This window comes from Emys orbicularis, chromosome 1 (genome assembly GCF_028017835.1).
Source record: "Emys orbicularis isolate rEmyOrb1 chromosome 1, rEmyOrb1.hap1, whole genome shotgun sequence".
Taxonomy (NCBI): domain Eukaryota; kingdom Metazoa; phylum Chordata; order Testudines; family Emydidae; genus Emys; species Emys orbicularis.
Window position 1 is genome coordinate 28250241 of NC_088683.1, and position 13727 is coordinate 28263967.

Genomic DNA, 13727 nt, shown 5'->3' on the forward strand with positions numbered 1-13727 from the left:
ATGCTGCAAGAACTCAGAGCCAATAAGCAAGTGGCAATGAAAAAATCATGATAAATAGCAAACCAACCAGAACTAGATTTAATTTGATCCCTTTTAAATGAATCTCATATTTATTTGAATTTCCCCAAAGCAACAATTTCTATGTGACTTTACAGGTTATTTATGTATAAAAAACTAGTGATTTCAAGTTATGACAATAATAGTAAACACTTTTAGCACATACCTAGATGAGGATGCAATGAGGCTTCTGTCGGAGCTGCGGAAAATAAAGACACATAATATGTGAATTTTGACTAAAATAGGAATTAAATACTGTATTTAAATTCTGTACAATGTAAACTGTCTTGTAATAGCATACATATTATTAAGTCAATTATACTGAAGTTTTAATTTATGAAGAACAGGGTATAAATTAAATAATATGATAAAAACAAACATCTAGAAAATGATGGTAGGATTGTTCTATACTTAAAAAAAAAGTCAATAAGTACACTAAGTAACAATGACAAGCAATTTTACCTGTAGACAAAGACAGAACATTTTTAAAGTGGGGCCAGGAGACATAACTAGAAATAATTGGAAGATATTAATACAGGAAAAAATTAAGTTGAATATCAGCAAAAAATTCCTGAGATTGAGATCTGTTAGATTATGGAATAGTTGCCCATGATAAGAAGCAAAAGAACGCACACTTGGGTCATTTAAACTTCACTATATTGTACAAAGAATTGCAAAATAATATTATAAGGGCTGACTGAGGCCCGGATTCAGCAAAACACGTAATCATACGTTTAACATTAAGCAAGTGCTTAAGTACTTTGCAGAATTAGGTCCTTGATAGCTCTTTTCCATCTGTGATTTCCATTATTCCAGGATACAATAAAATATATTTTAAAAATCCAGTGCGTGGTTGTGGCCTGTGTGAAATTTAAAAATCTTATGAGATTTTGATGTTTTACTAACACTATGTAATGATAATCCGAAACTAAACCAGAGAAGATTCGGCATTTGTTCCTCCTACAACAGAGACAGACTAGGCAGCTGAATCTGAGCATTCTTATCTAGAAAACATGTAGAAAACTCCTTGCAGAGAGGAAGAGCTTGACTCTTACTAGATAGAAACATCCTGAATTAACCAAGTTGTTCACCATATGGAAAAAATTTGCAGATTGGGACTTTGCTGATACGATGGTAGAGGAAAATCAATCTTTCTTCATTTGCTGTACAGATATGGTATAGGATTATAAAAACACTTTATGCTATAAATGATCAGACTCAGAACAAGACTTCTGTCACTGACATTGTAGCCATTTTCTTTCCCACATCATTAGATGCAGATCATCAGTAGATAATAAATACCTGTGAGGACAGAGCTGGGGAAGCGGATGTTTAGAAGCCACTGTATTGCTGGTCATTGACACAAGATTATGATAATGTAGTATTAGGCCATTGATGTAGCGATCAATTGGCTGAGCAGGATTTCTCCCCAGTGTCATCTGAATTTAAACAGGTCATTAGCTATTGAGAGCAAACCAATAAAATAGGTTCTGTGCTCCAAGTAGAGAGATACACTCTGAACTGAAAATGAAGATAGGAGGCCTAATTCTCATTCACTCTTTGGCTATATCTACACTGCAAAGTGAAGGTGTGATTGTAACATAGATAGGCATACCCATGCTAACTTTAATTTAGCTAGCATGGGTAATAACAACAGTGGATGTGGTGGTACAGGCTTCCACACGAGCTAAAAACCAGACTAACAAGCCCTCCAGGGACCCTTTGCAGTGTAGACATACTCTAAAGCTCCTGTTAATGAGCCTTATTGTAAATGAGAATGCAGCCCATGATGTCTTGAAAAATGCTGTATTTAAAAAAAAAAAGATGCTATCTTAAATTACTATGTAAATAATAAATAGGTAGCCTAGGGCTCAATCCTGCAACCCCAAGGCTACATCTACACTTGAAGCTGGGAGTGTGATTCCCAGCTCAAATGCCCATACTTGTGCAATCGCTCATCAAGTTAGTGTCTAAAAATAGTAATGTAGTCAAGGTACCATGGGCAGCGGTGAGTGGTGTCATGGGCTAGTTGACCAGACCCCATTGGTACATACTCAGGGCAGCTAGCCCATGCCACTGCTTGCTGTTGCCTGCATTACCTGCAGCTACATTACTGTTCTTAGTGCACTAGCTCGATGAGAGCTATCACAAGTATGTCTACTCGAACTGGGAATCATACCCCAAGCTCCAAGTGTAAACAAAGCCTTAAACACATAAATCCCATTGACTTCGGTGTGTCTCTTTGTGTGTGGACAAGGAATTCAGGATTAGGTTCCTAAGAGGCTCAATAAAATAAAAGCACAGGCTTTTCAATTATATACACAACACACTGCAAAACAAATCTAGTTGTAACAATGGCCTGCCCATTAAACCAAACTGATGATAATTATGCATATTTATATTAGCACAACTAATTATTAATTTCAAAAACAAAATGTGGAGTTAGACAAACACTAAATGTAGAACAAAATACTTTTGTGACAAATAAACATTGTGGAGGGGGACTACATTTCCCACATCTCTACTGTATCCAAATGCTGATGTATTTTTGCCTCAGGTATCCCTTCACCTGATTTGTCATTCAAATTCCTCAGTTAAAGATGACAAATTACACAAGGGCTATGAATTTACCATTTAATGAGTGATGAACCTAGACTTTCAGCTCCCCAGGAATAATTTCTTTATTACATTTTATATTTTATTGCAATACAGCACTGTTTTGACCTTCAGGTATTATAATTAAGGTCCCAAAATGTTATACATTTGGAGCATCACACAAAATTGATTATAGTGGTTTTCTAACTATTCTCAAATCTTCCCTTTTTATCAGTCCAAAGGATTACTTATTTTAAAGCAACATACATTATACGCAGGCTGATACTGCACAGCAGAGAGGGAAATTAAGTCTCCTCAAGTTATTTCACTAAAGTTCAACAAAATAGCCTATGCTCCAAAACAAAGTAATAATATAGAACCATGAAAAATTCCTACTTATTTTTTAAAAGTATCATAAACTATAATAAACTTGACAAATGATAGGGAAAAAAAGAGTATTTAATATTTATTTAAAATTATGATTCTCAGTTAACAAATCCCCCTCAGACACACATGTGGGTAGCTTGAAATGTATATGGCATATGTATGTGTATTAAAAATGCATATAGCTTCGATGGGGATGACATTCTCTTTTTTTAAAACTATGTATATGAGTTGATTATACGTTATTTAAATAACAATTAATGTAAATAATAAATAGTTATAGTGGCTAGACAGTGCTTTACCACACATGAATTGTGCCATGCAAAGAATAGAGTCACACTTTCCAACAGTGCTTAGGCATGAGCAGGTACAATACAGAACAATACAAGGAAAAGGAGGAGGCTTGCCATACAATGATTGGTAATCTTTTCCAAGTGTAGGGGCAGCATTGCAGAAGGCACATTGTAAGGAGTGACTGAAGGAGAGAAAGGAAGCTGTGCTGCAATCATGAGCATCACGAAAGGAATAAAAGGGAGTGGTGGAGCCAATGAAGTCAAATATATAAGAGAGGACAGAATTACAGAGTCCTTTGAATTAACAGTTTGAATTTTATGTGGACAACAAGTGGAAGCCAGCACAAAGACACAAGTAAGGGGAAGATGTTATTACATCATCAGGAAAGGAAGCAGTGTTTTGGATGAACAGGAGAGGAGAGAAATGGGAAAGGGGAAATAAGATAGTGAGAAACTGCAGTAGCTGACAAGTTAGCTAAATAAAAGTCGGTACTACCCAGAATTGAACTGCTATCATAACACAAATTAAATGTGACTATGTCCCACCAATGCCAGTGCAGACTAGAGACACCTGAAAGTGGGTGGGCAAAAATGACATGTACAGGAGGGTTCAGAGCCTGTCTACAGCAGCAAGTAAACATCAGAGTGTATATAACTCAAAACAGGCTAGTCAAAGCCTACTATAAGGAGCCGCCCATAATCCTCGCTTTTACAAGCAAAATCCTTAGTAAACAAATGGACTTTGTGCTGAGCTCTGATAGCTAACAAATTTAGACTCTGTTAGATCAAAAGGGGAAGTGAGTTACTGGGTCATCAGCTCTTCTAGGAAAAAGTCTTGCCCAGAATTTCAAATCCAGGGACTGTTAGCTGCAGCACATCAGTTCCTCACAAAGGAGCATATGAATAGATTCTCATGATATGTTGTGAAGAATATGTAAGATGCTAATCTCCCTCTTTTTTTCCCTAGCAGCCTGAGGAAGAACAAAATAAAAAATAATTATTTTTTTCAGACTGCAGCCAATACTTTCTATTTACTATAAACAATTGTTCAAACACTGAGGTTGAACCTTCCCCTCCAGAGTATGTTGCCTTAGGATTGCTTTACTCGCATGGACACACAAGTCAAGGAACTCTGTGTCATTTCTGAACTCAAGCCCTCCGTGTAGTTTTATAAAATACTATTGTGGTCAAGCCTCAGAGCCTATATTCTGTTTTTTATTTGTTGTTCAAAGTGTGCCTAGAAAAGCCTCCAATTTATGTTTCAATGTACGAAAAAAATCAGCCTATCAAGCACATCTTGCGTAAATATCGTAGAAAGTGACTGGAAGAAAATAGAAAAATGAGAATTTGGGCTGAATCTCAGGATAAACTTGCCTACAGTGATATCTCTCAGACTGTGGAGTAGTCTCCTAAGGAATCAGTGGAAACCCCATAACGTGTGACATTTAACACTAGATTGGACAAAGCTAGAAATTATGCATCAAAGGGACAATTCTGCACTGGCAGGGAATAATCTGTTTCCATCTCTAATTTCTATGGTCCTATGACTAAGGCTGCGAGTTTGTCATGGAGGTCATGGAAATCACGCATTCCGTAACTTTCCGTGACCTCCGTGACTTCTGCAGTAGCCAGTGCGGCTGGCTCAGGGGCCACCTGAGCAGCTTAGGCAGCCCCTGGGCCAGCTGCACTGACAAATCCTGGGGCAGTCTTGGGCCACTGTGCCCCTCTCCCCCAGCAGCAGCAGGAGTTTGGGTGGGGGACTCAGGGCTGGGGGTTGGGGCGTGGGAGGGAGGGAGGGCTCTGGGCGGCGCTTACTTCAGGGGGCTCTGCACGCTGCCTCTGCCTGCAGGCATCGCCCCTACAGCTCCCATTGGCTGCGGTTCCTGGCCAATGGGAGCTGCAGAGCCGGCACTCGGGGTGGAGCCAGCACACAGAGCTGCCTGGCTGCGCCTCCACCCAGGAGATGAGGGATGTCACCACTTCTGAGGAGGCCCGAAGCCAACCCCCGCTCCCCTGCAGCACCCACGGCACCCATGGACCGCCTCCCCACCTCAAAATTTACTCAGGGGTATATAGTACAAGTCATGGACAGGTCATGGGCTGTGAATTTTTGTTTACTGCCTGTGACCTGTCCATGACTTTTACTAAAAATACCCCTGACTAAAACATAGCCTTACCTATGACACTTCTCTAGTTAGCTGCAACTACATTAGCCACCCCTCTAATTCACTGATACTCGCCTTATTCCAGAGTACTATACTATTAGCTATCTTTACAAAAGCTTTACTATTTCTATACAGTACTATCCTACCCCGTCTAGAGCTATGTAATGTAATTCAGCAGGTCTAATGCTTTGCCAGCATGATTTTACTTCGGCAAGTGTTTATTAATGTATTAGTTTTAGTCCACCCTAATTAAGGAAACATGTTTTTTTGGCTAACTTCTGTTAAAGAAATAAACCTCCTGCAAAAGCCAGGGTGTGGCGGCAAATGCTTTGGAGCTGGGAAGAAGCTAGGCCTGGTGACACCATCCAATCTCAGATCTCAGCCCACATCTCTGAGTCTTCACCTAGAAGTTGCACTGTCAGCGCAAACTTAACATATCCAGAACTGTACTCCAGTGCTACGCTCTTGAAATTCCGCCACTGTTCACAGCAATACCATCTTCCCAGGCCCCTGCAACTCCCCCCTCTCTTGCCCTGCACATGAAGACCATGTCTAGATCTTGTCAATTCTTCCCTACATTTCCAAAATCCAAACTTTTCTTTCTGTTCACATAGTGAAAACACTGATCCAGGCCTTCATCATCTCCCATCTTGATTACTGTAACCTTTGTACAGTGCCTAGCATAATAGGCTTCTGGTTCATGACTAGGGCTCCTAGGTGTTACAATAATAACAATAACAATAATAATAATAATTCATTATGGCTTCCCCAACATCTCCAATTATGTTCTTCTAGTTCACTCAAAACTCAGCTACTAATATCATCTTCCCAGCTCATCATTCTGACAATGTCAGCCTCCTCTTTGAATCCCTGTAGTTGCTTCTTATTTTCTACCCCCCATCAAATTAAAGTTTCTTGTCCTCACCTTCAAGGCTCTACATAACTCTACCACTCACAGCTCCGTTCTGTTTGTTTCATTCTCTTGATCAAATATTCAGCTGCATCTTCCTATAAAAAGCTGAACATAAAAACATTCCCAAACTCATCAAAAATATCTGCAGTTCTGTCTGATGCTTAAAGGGGCTTATCTCGTGGGATTTCCCCTTATTTATGAATCTGCATGATGCAGCTCTGATTTTGGAATAATTCTTTTGGATTGACCACAGACATACTTTTTGGCCAGTTTTCCACTGTCTCTTCTAGCATGAAAATGGGATTGTTGGGAGTGTATACATAAAACTCTGAGTCAGTGTAAATGCAGAAATTCCTTTGCTTTTCCACCATAAGTGATGAATACCCACTTCAGCACCAAGTATTTTAATGAAGGGTGTTCAGTGTAGTATGCCCTGTTTGTAGACATACTTTCACAATATAAGATTTATTATCAGATCATCCATCAAAAGGATTTATATGATAACCTGTAGCAACAATTTGATTTTTGAAGAAGTTAGTATACTTCAAACACTCCTGTTTAGCTTTAAAAATGATCAAATGTTGTAGCTGACTAGCAGAAATCTGATGACCTACTTTTGCAAAATGGGAAAGCAGATTCTCTACAAAATACCATCCAGATCAATGGTAAATGAAACTTTAGCTTTAGGCGTATTGCATTTTTTTACACTTAATACATTCATAGTTATTCAACCTGTGTTTCTGACAAAAATAGAGGTTAGCATGTTTAAAAAGTTTCAGAGTATTTTAGAATATGATTTATTTCAATTTTTTTATGTTCCTTCTTGTTTAACAATTGGGACCTACGTATGAAATCCTGATCACTCATTAGAGGGTGCAAATGTAAAAAGGTAACTGACTTGAGGATATAAAGAGATCCTAACTCCAGATTTTCTCTGATCAATGAAATAGCCTCCTTCCATGATGAATTATACTGATATGAATAAAAATGTAGAAAGCACATTTGGCATTAAATTTTAAAATGCAGTAGCTCTCACCTCCCTGTTCACACAACTGCTGTGCTAAGGCATCCTTGAATATAACTTGGCCTCTGTGAGTAGCTGTAGCCCTGGAAATATAAAGAGACAACAATAAATAATGTGGCAAACTTATTTACATAAATGGATGGTCAAATGAAAGATGAGCTGCTGTTTTTTTTCCTCTTCCCCAGTCCTGCTTTTGGAAGAATAACTTGTTTATTTTTATTTTGCTTCACTTAATTTTATTTACTTCATTTTGCTTTACCTGAACCAAAATGATTCATCTAGTAGTAAAAAGGCACCACAATATGCTATTCACAAGCACAGAGCTCAGCAGAGGACATTAGATTTTAGGTCACCACCTGGATAAGACTAAGCATGTTACAAAATTGATGTGCTTTGCCTGAGAAGGGCTGTTGTGGAAGGTAAGAGGAACATAGGAGAGATGTTCACAAAGTAGCCCCTATAAAATCCCTATCAGCTGATCCAGGGAGCAATAGTGATATTAGTTCTGGAGAAAGTGACATTTATTTGCATTACTCTTCAAAAGTAATGTATCTGCCAGAACAAAAAGGAATATATGTAAAATTCAGTCTTTTAGATGCAATGGGTTCACAAGGCAAAGCCCACTAGGGCTGCCATAGTATTGATGTCCATCAGTAAAAAAGCTCCTTCCTCAGAAGCTTTAATTTGCCTTTTGATCATGCATGTAAGTCCCATTGACACTAACTGGAGTTACACATGCGTATCGAGCTTGTTATCTTGGTAGATATAATAGAAAATGTCCATATACGTTGCAGATATTAGGGATTTTATATCAGTGTTGCAAACCTGGGGCTATATCATGCTCTCATTGACTTTAATGGAAAAACTCCAGCTAATGTTGATAATGGGCTCAGAGGGCATGTCTACACTGCATCTGTGTTTGAACTTCCCTGCCTGAGTCCACAGACATGTGCTAGTGAGGCTCATGCTAGTGTGCTAAATATAGCTGTGTACACATTGGGGCTTAGGCTGGAACTCCGGCTCTCATCTGCAAGGACTAGTTTGCAGAACTGGGGCTATAATGTATAATTTTATTTGTTTTGAAAAATAATGTCTAAAATGTCCTTTTTCCCCATAAAAGCAACACATATTGTATTTAGGACAAATGCATTTCATTCTGTTCATCTTAGTCACAATGGCATGTTTATGAAGTGAACTGATCAATAGAATTTAAAAAACTAAATTTAATTAATAAACTAAATTGTTTTCATCAAGTTTTGAAGAGGATTGGCCACAGTATTTGATCACTAAAAAGGCAAATTAGTTAGGAGTCATCAGTGTTTGATCATTAGAAAAACAGAGTAGCACCCTCAGTTTCTTTGTCTAGACCAGCTGGGGAAAGAAAATCCTTGGCTCCTTTAAGGAATGTATCCTCCCTTCTCTCCTTATGGGCTGGAAGAAGGTAAGAGGGGAGCTATGTGGATGATTCTGATTGGTTGGACAGAAGAGTGCCGCATAAGCCTATTTGCTTCCATGCAACAATTATAAAGCCTTCCCCCTGCCCAAGTGCACTATTGTGTGCTGGAAAGAAAAGCCCCTCCCCCAGCACTTCTTCCCTTTGAATTAGAGCAGGGCTGAGTTTTCGGGCCTTGCTGTGGGCTTCCTGCTGGTTGCCTTTTGGGGGCGGGAAGGAGTGTTTCCTTCACTACCAAACTGGTCAGGTTGGGTAAATTTTTTCATCTTCCTCTCAGCAGCCCAGGGAGCCAATGGGTAGCTTAGGTTATAAAATTCATTTTATCACAACTTGTCAGGTGCCCAATGCAGTTAATTGTTCAGTGGGGGGGGGTCCAATTCCCTGATAAACCAGAACTGGAAGCAGATTAGGAGAAGGCATCACCTAAAGAAGGTGGGGAATGGGGTTGGGGCTCCTAATATCTGGTACAGTGAGGAGAAAGCCCCCCTTTCCATCTCCTTTAGCCCTTTATGAGGGGAGAACGGTGAGGTCCCAGCACTGGTACTAGGACCAGGGTAATGGGATGGGGGGGCTGAGAGCAGGCCTTCACCAGGTGGAACGGAGTACAAAAGAGGGATGATCTGCACTGGATGAGAGTTACTGCTGGATAGTTCCCAGATGTGTTAATAAAGCTGCAGCTTAATGAAACCACATTCCTGGTCTTGTCTGTCTTCCTGCAGTGTCTGGAACAATAAGTGTGAGCTGTACAACACATTTTTAAAATGCAAATGCAATGAAAAAATAAGTCCCAAGAAATCTTCATGTGGACATTCTTTTAGGATTTCAAACACTTTTTACAGTTGTGTGAAATATGGCATAACTTATAACATTTCTTTATTAGCACATGCTGTCTGTGTTATTGTGACCCAGTGGCCATGTAGTATAAAAGAAAAGAAGGAGAAGAAGAAGAAATACATTATTTTGGCACATGAAGACAGCAAAGAATTCTGAAAACTTTACAGACTCCTTTAAAAACTTGAGCTAAAATACAGCAAGCTTTCAAAATTCTTAAAGCACCATCCTGTGTATAGAACTCACACATTGTTTTTAAGTGCTCACAGTTCTGAGCTTATGGATATTCAGGGAGATTATTTATTATTTCTATTACATTTATACACTTACCCTCACAGTGAAAAATGGGTACAGAGGTTAGAATGGTACCAAAAAAATATTCTCCAAATTGGAGAACATATGCTCTGCAATCCACAGGAGCAATTGGTCAGCCTTCTTGAAAGGACCAGATATAGTGAATGTAGACAATAAACTAAATACCAGAACATTCCAAAGCCATCTGTTACTAGAAATCCAAAATAAAGAGATGTTACATATATAGTTAGTTGTGTGTTGTATATGTGACAAAATCAGGCTCCTTGTGCTCCTGTGCACACATAGGAAAATGCCACAAGAGAAGTGGGGCAGACATTTTCCCTCTTGATTCTGTTCCTCAATCAAACCAACACATGGAGAGGCCTCTTCACAGATCCTCTAGAATGGAAATTGTTATGCTGGGGTTTGGGTGAAACCTCTGTGAAGCTGGTGGGCACAACAGGTGCCTTCATTCAGGATAAATTTAAAACCAGCCAGATGATGCCAGCCAAAACATAGGCACATGGCAAGGTTGGAGTAGGAGTTCGCCTATACAGTTTGAGGGATTTTTCCCTGACATTTGAATGCAAACGCAGGGTGCTGGGTACTGGAGGTAGTGATGGATGCATATGAGTGCGAGACAGCGAGAAGCTGCTGAAATATCGCAGACACAGACAAAGAAAACAGCAAGGAAGCCCAAGAGACTGCCAAAGGAACACTAATAAAAAAAAAAAGCTAAGAGACTTTTTGGGTAGCACATTGGCTAAAAAGAATCTTGAAACTGTGAGCAAAGAAACTGTCTCCTATTGTTTGATTCTTACTGTGTTGAGGGAAACAGGACTTTATCTATATTCTTTGTAAATAAACAGGATTGCATCATAGAAATACCTGACTCCACCATTTATTTATTTCCTTAATGGAAACAACCCACAAGACCCTAAAAATTGGCTAAGTGTGCAGCTCAAAAGGGATAACAGAACCACTGAGGGACATTCTGGGGTAGATTTTCAGAAAGCCTTTGACAAGGTCCCTCACCAAAGGCTATTAAGCAAAGTAAGCAGTCATGGGATAAGAGGGAAGGTCCTCTCATGGATGGTAACCGGTTAAAAGATAGGAAACAAAGGGAAGGAATAAATGGTCAGTTTTCAGAATGGAGAGAGGTAAATAGTAGTGTCCCCCAGGGATCTGTATTGGGACCAGTCCTATTCAACATATTCTTAAATGATCTGAAAAAAGAGGTAAACAGTGAGGTAGCAAAATTTGCAGATGATACAAAACTACTCAAGATAGTTAAGTCTCAGGCAGACTCTGAAGAGCTACAAAAGGATCTCTCAAAAGTGGGTGACTGGGCAACAAAATGGCAGATGAAATTCAATGTTGATAAATGCAAAGTAATGCACATTGGAAAACATAATCCCAACTATCAATATAAAATGTTGGTGTCTATATTAGCTGTTACCACTCAAGAAAGAGATCTGGGAGTCATTGTGGATAGTTCTCTGAAAACATCCACTCAATGTGCAGCGGCACTCAAAAAAGCTAACAGATTCTTAGGAACTGGATAGGAATTGATAATAAGACAGAAAATATCATATTGCCTCTATATAAATCCATGGTACGCCCACATTTTGAATACTGCATGCAGATGTGGTCACCCCATCTCAAAAAAGATATATTGGAATTGGAAAAGGTTCAGAAAAGGCAACAAAAATCATTAGGGGGTATGGAACGTCTACCATATGAGGAGAGATGAATAAGACTGTGATTTTTGAGCTTGGAAAAGAGACGACTAAGGGGGGGGGATATGATAGAGGTCTATAAAATCATGACTGGTATGGAGAAAGTAAATAAGGAAGTGTTATTTACTCCTCATAACACAAGAACTAGGGGTCACCAAATGAAATTAATAGGCAGCAGGTTTAAAACAAACAAAAGGAAGTATTTTTTCACAGAATGCAGTCAACCTCTGGAACTCCTTGCTAGAAGATGTTGTGAAGGCCAAGACTATAACAGTGTTCAAAAAAGAACTAGATAAATTCATGGAGGATAGGTCCATCAATGGCTATTAGCCAAGATGGGCAGGGATGGGGTCCCTAACCTCTGTTTGCCAGAAGCTAGGAATGGGCGACACGGGATGGATCACTTCATGATTACCTGTTCTGTTCATTCCCTCTGGGGCACCTGGCATTGGCCACTGTCAGAAAACAGGATACTGGGCTAGATGAACTTTTGATCTGACCCAGTATGGCCGTTCTTATGTTCTTATGTTCTTAAACTGGAATCCCAGAGACAAAAAATACTAGTCCCGGCTCTTCTAATGACTGCTGTTAATATTTTTTTGCCCTTCACAAGACTTATTACAAGTCAACATCTCAAACTGCTACCTTGGGGGGTAAATACCATTCACCCATTTCACAGATAAGATAACAGAGTTTGCATTAAGTTAGTTCAGGCAGAGCTGGGAGTTAGACCCAGGTAACTGGTATAATAAAGCCACATCTCATCTACTTTGTCACATGGTCTTTCAAAAGGAACATAGCAAATTAGGCACGTCTATAATCCACACTACCACAGTGTAGCTCTGTGTCACCCTTTAGCAGCTACTCTCCTGTGCAAAGAGAACTGAGATGACAGCCTGGCAAAGATCCTACTGAGCCAGGTTTTCACCCTGATACCCAGAGTTCCATCATTGTCTTAAAAAAACTCCTGTAGTCTACCAGCAATGTCTTATGTCTCCCCTTATGGGCTGGCCCACATAGTGGATAATGGCATATTTTCCCTCTCTCTTTTTACTCCTATAGCCATAGTGGAGGATGTCTCTCCTGTGGATCTAAACAGTCTGGGTTTAAACTCTGGTAATGACCCTGGAGGGATGGAAAATATATACAATGGAGAATGGTGTAAGAGTTGGAATGATTTTATATTGCAAAACATTGTATGTAAAATTGAGTTTGAATGTTGTGTTAATATTTGTTTTACTGTTGCCTTTTTTCTTAGTATTTTGGTTCTAGAGAGCTGTCCCTTTAGGAAGAACATGGCAGACTGAGAGCCAGGTATGGGAGATTTTGCGTGGGTGTCAATAGTATGGAAGATCCTGTCTCTGTAAGCTCCAAGAAGGTCAGAACTTTATTTAATAAACTATCTTTCCACAAAGCAAGCTTTATTTCCAAAGGTATAAAATTAATACGTCAGGTTTAATCTATGAACAGTTTTTGTACTGCTTTAACTATATTAGTTTGACACTGGTATTGTAGTATAACACACTAGTACAGACATAGCTATACTGGTTTAGCTTATTGCCATAAATTTAGGGGAATAAGCCATACGATACATTATCCTAGTATAACTGTGTCCACACTAGTTTAACTATTTCAGTAAAAAAACCTCACAACTATTCATATTCATAGAGTCCAGGCCAGAAGGAACCATTGTGATCATCTAAGTCTACCTCCATAGACCATAGAACCACCCCAGAATAATTCCTAGAATTTTAGAAAAACATCCAATCTCGATTTAAAAATTGTCAGTGATGGAGAATCCACCATGACCCTTGACAATCTGTTCCAATGGTTAATTACCCTCACTGTTAAAAATTTACACCTTATTTCCTGTCTGAATATGTCCAGCTTCAATTTCCAGCCATTAGATTGTGTTATTTTCTCTGTAGATTGAAGAACCCATTATTAAGTATTTGTTCCCCATGTAGATACTTAAAGAC

General features: G+C 39.2%; 1 protein-coding gene across 3 annotated transcripts in view; it reads right to left on the minus strand.

Moving 5' to 3' along the window:
* The window catches only part of RELN (reelin), a 469941-nt gene that overhangs the window by 265484 nt on the left and 190730 nt on the right, over window positions 1–13727 (minus strand). For all 3 annotated transcript variants that reach the window (XM_065399319.1, XM_065399303.1, XM_065399311.1), the window contains 2 exons: window positions 7444–7514; window positions 224–256 (listed from right to left, as the gene is read on the minus strand). In XM_065399319.1, coding sequence (XP_065255391.1) covers window positions 224–256; window positions 7444–7514 — 104 coding nt within the window. The remainder of the gene's footprint in view (window positions 1–223; window positions 257–7443; window positions 7515–13727) is intronic.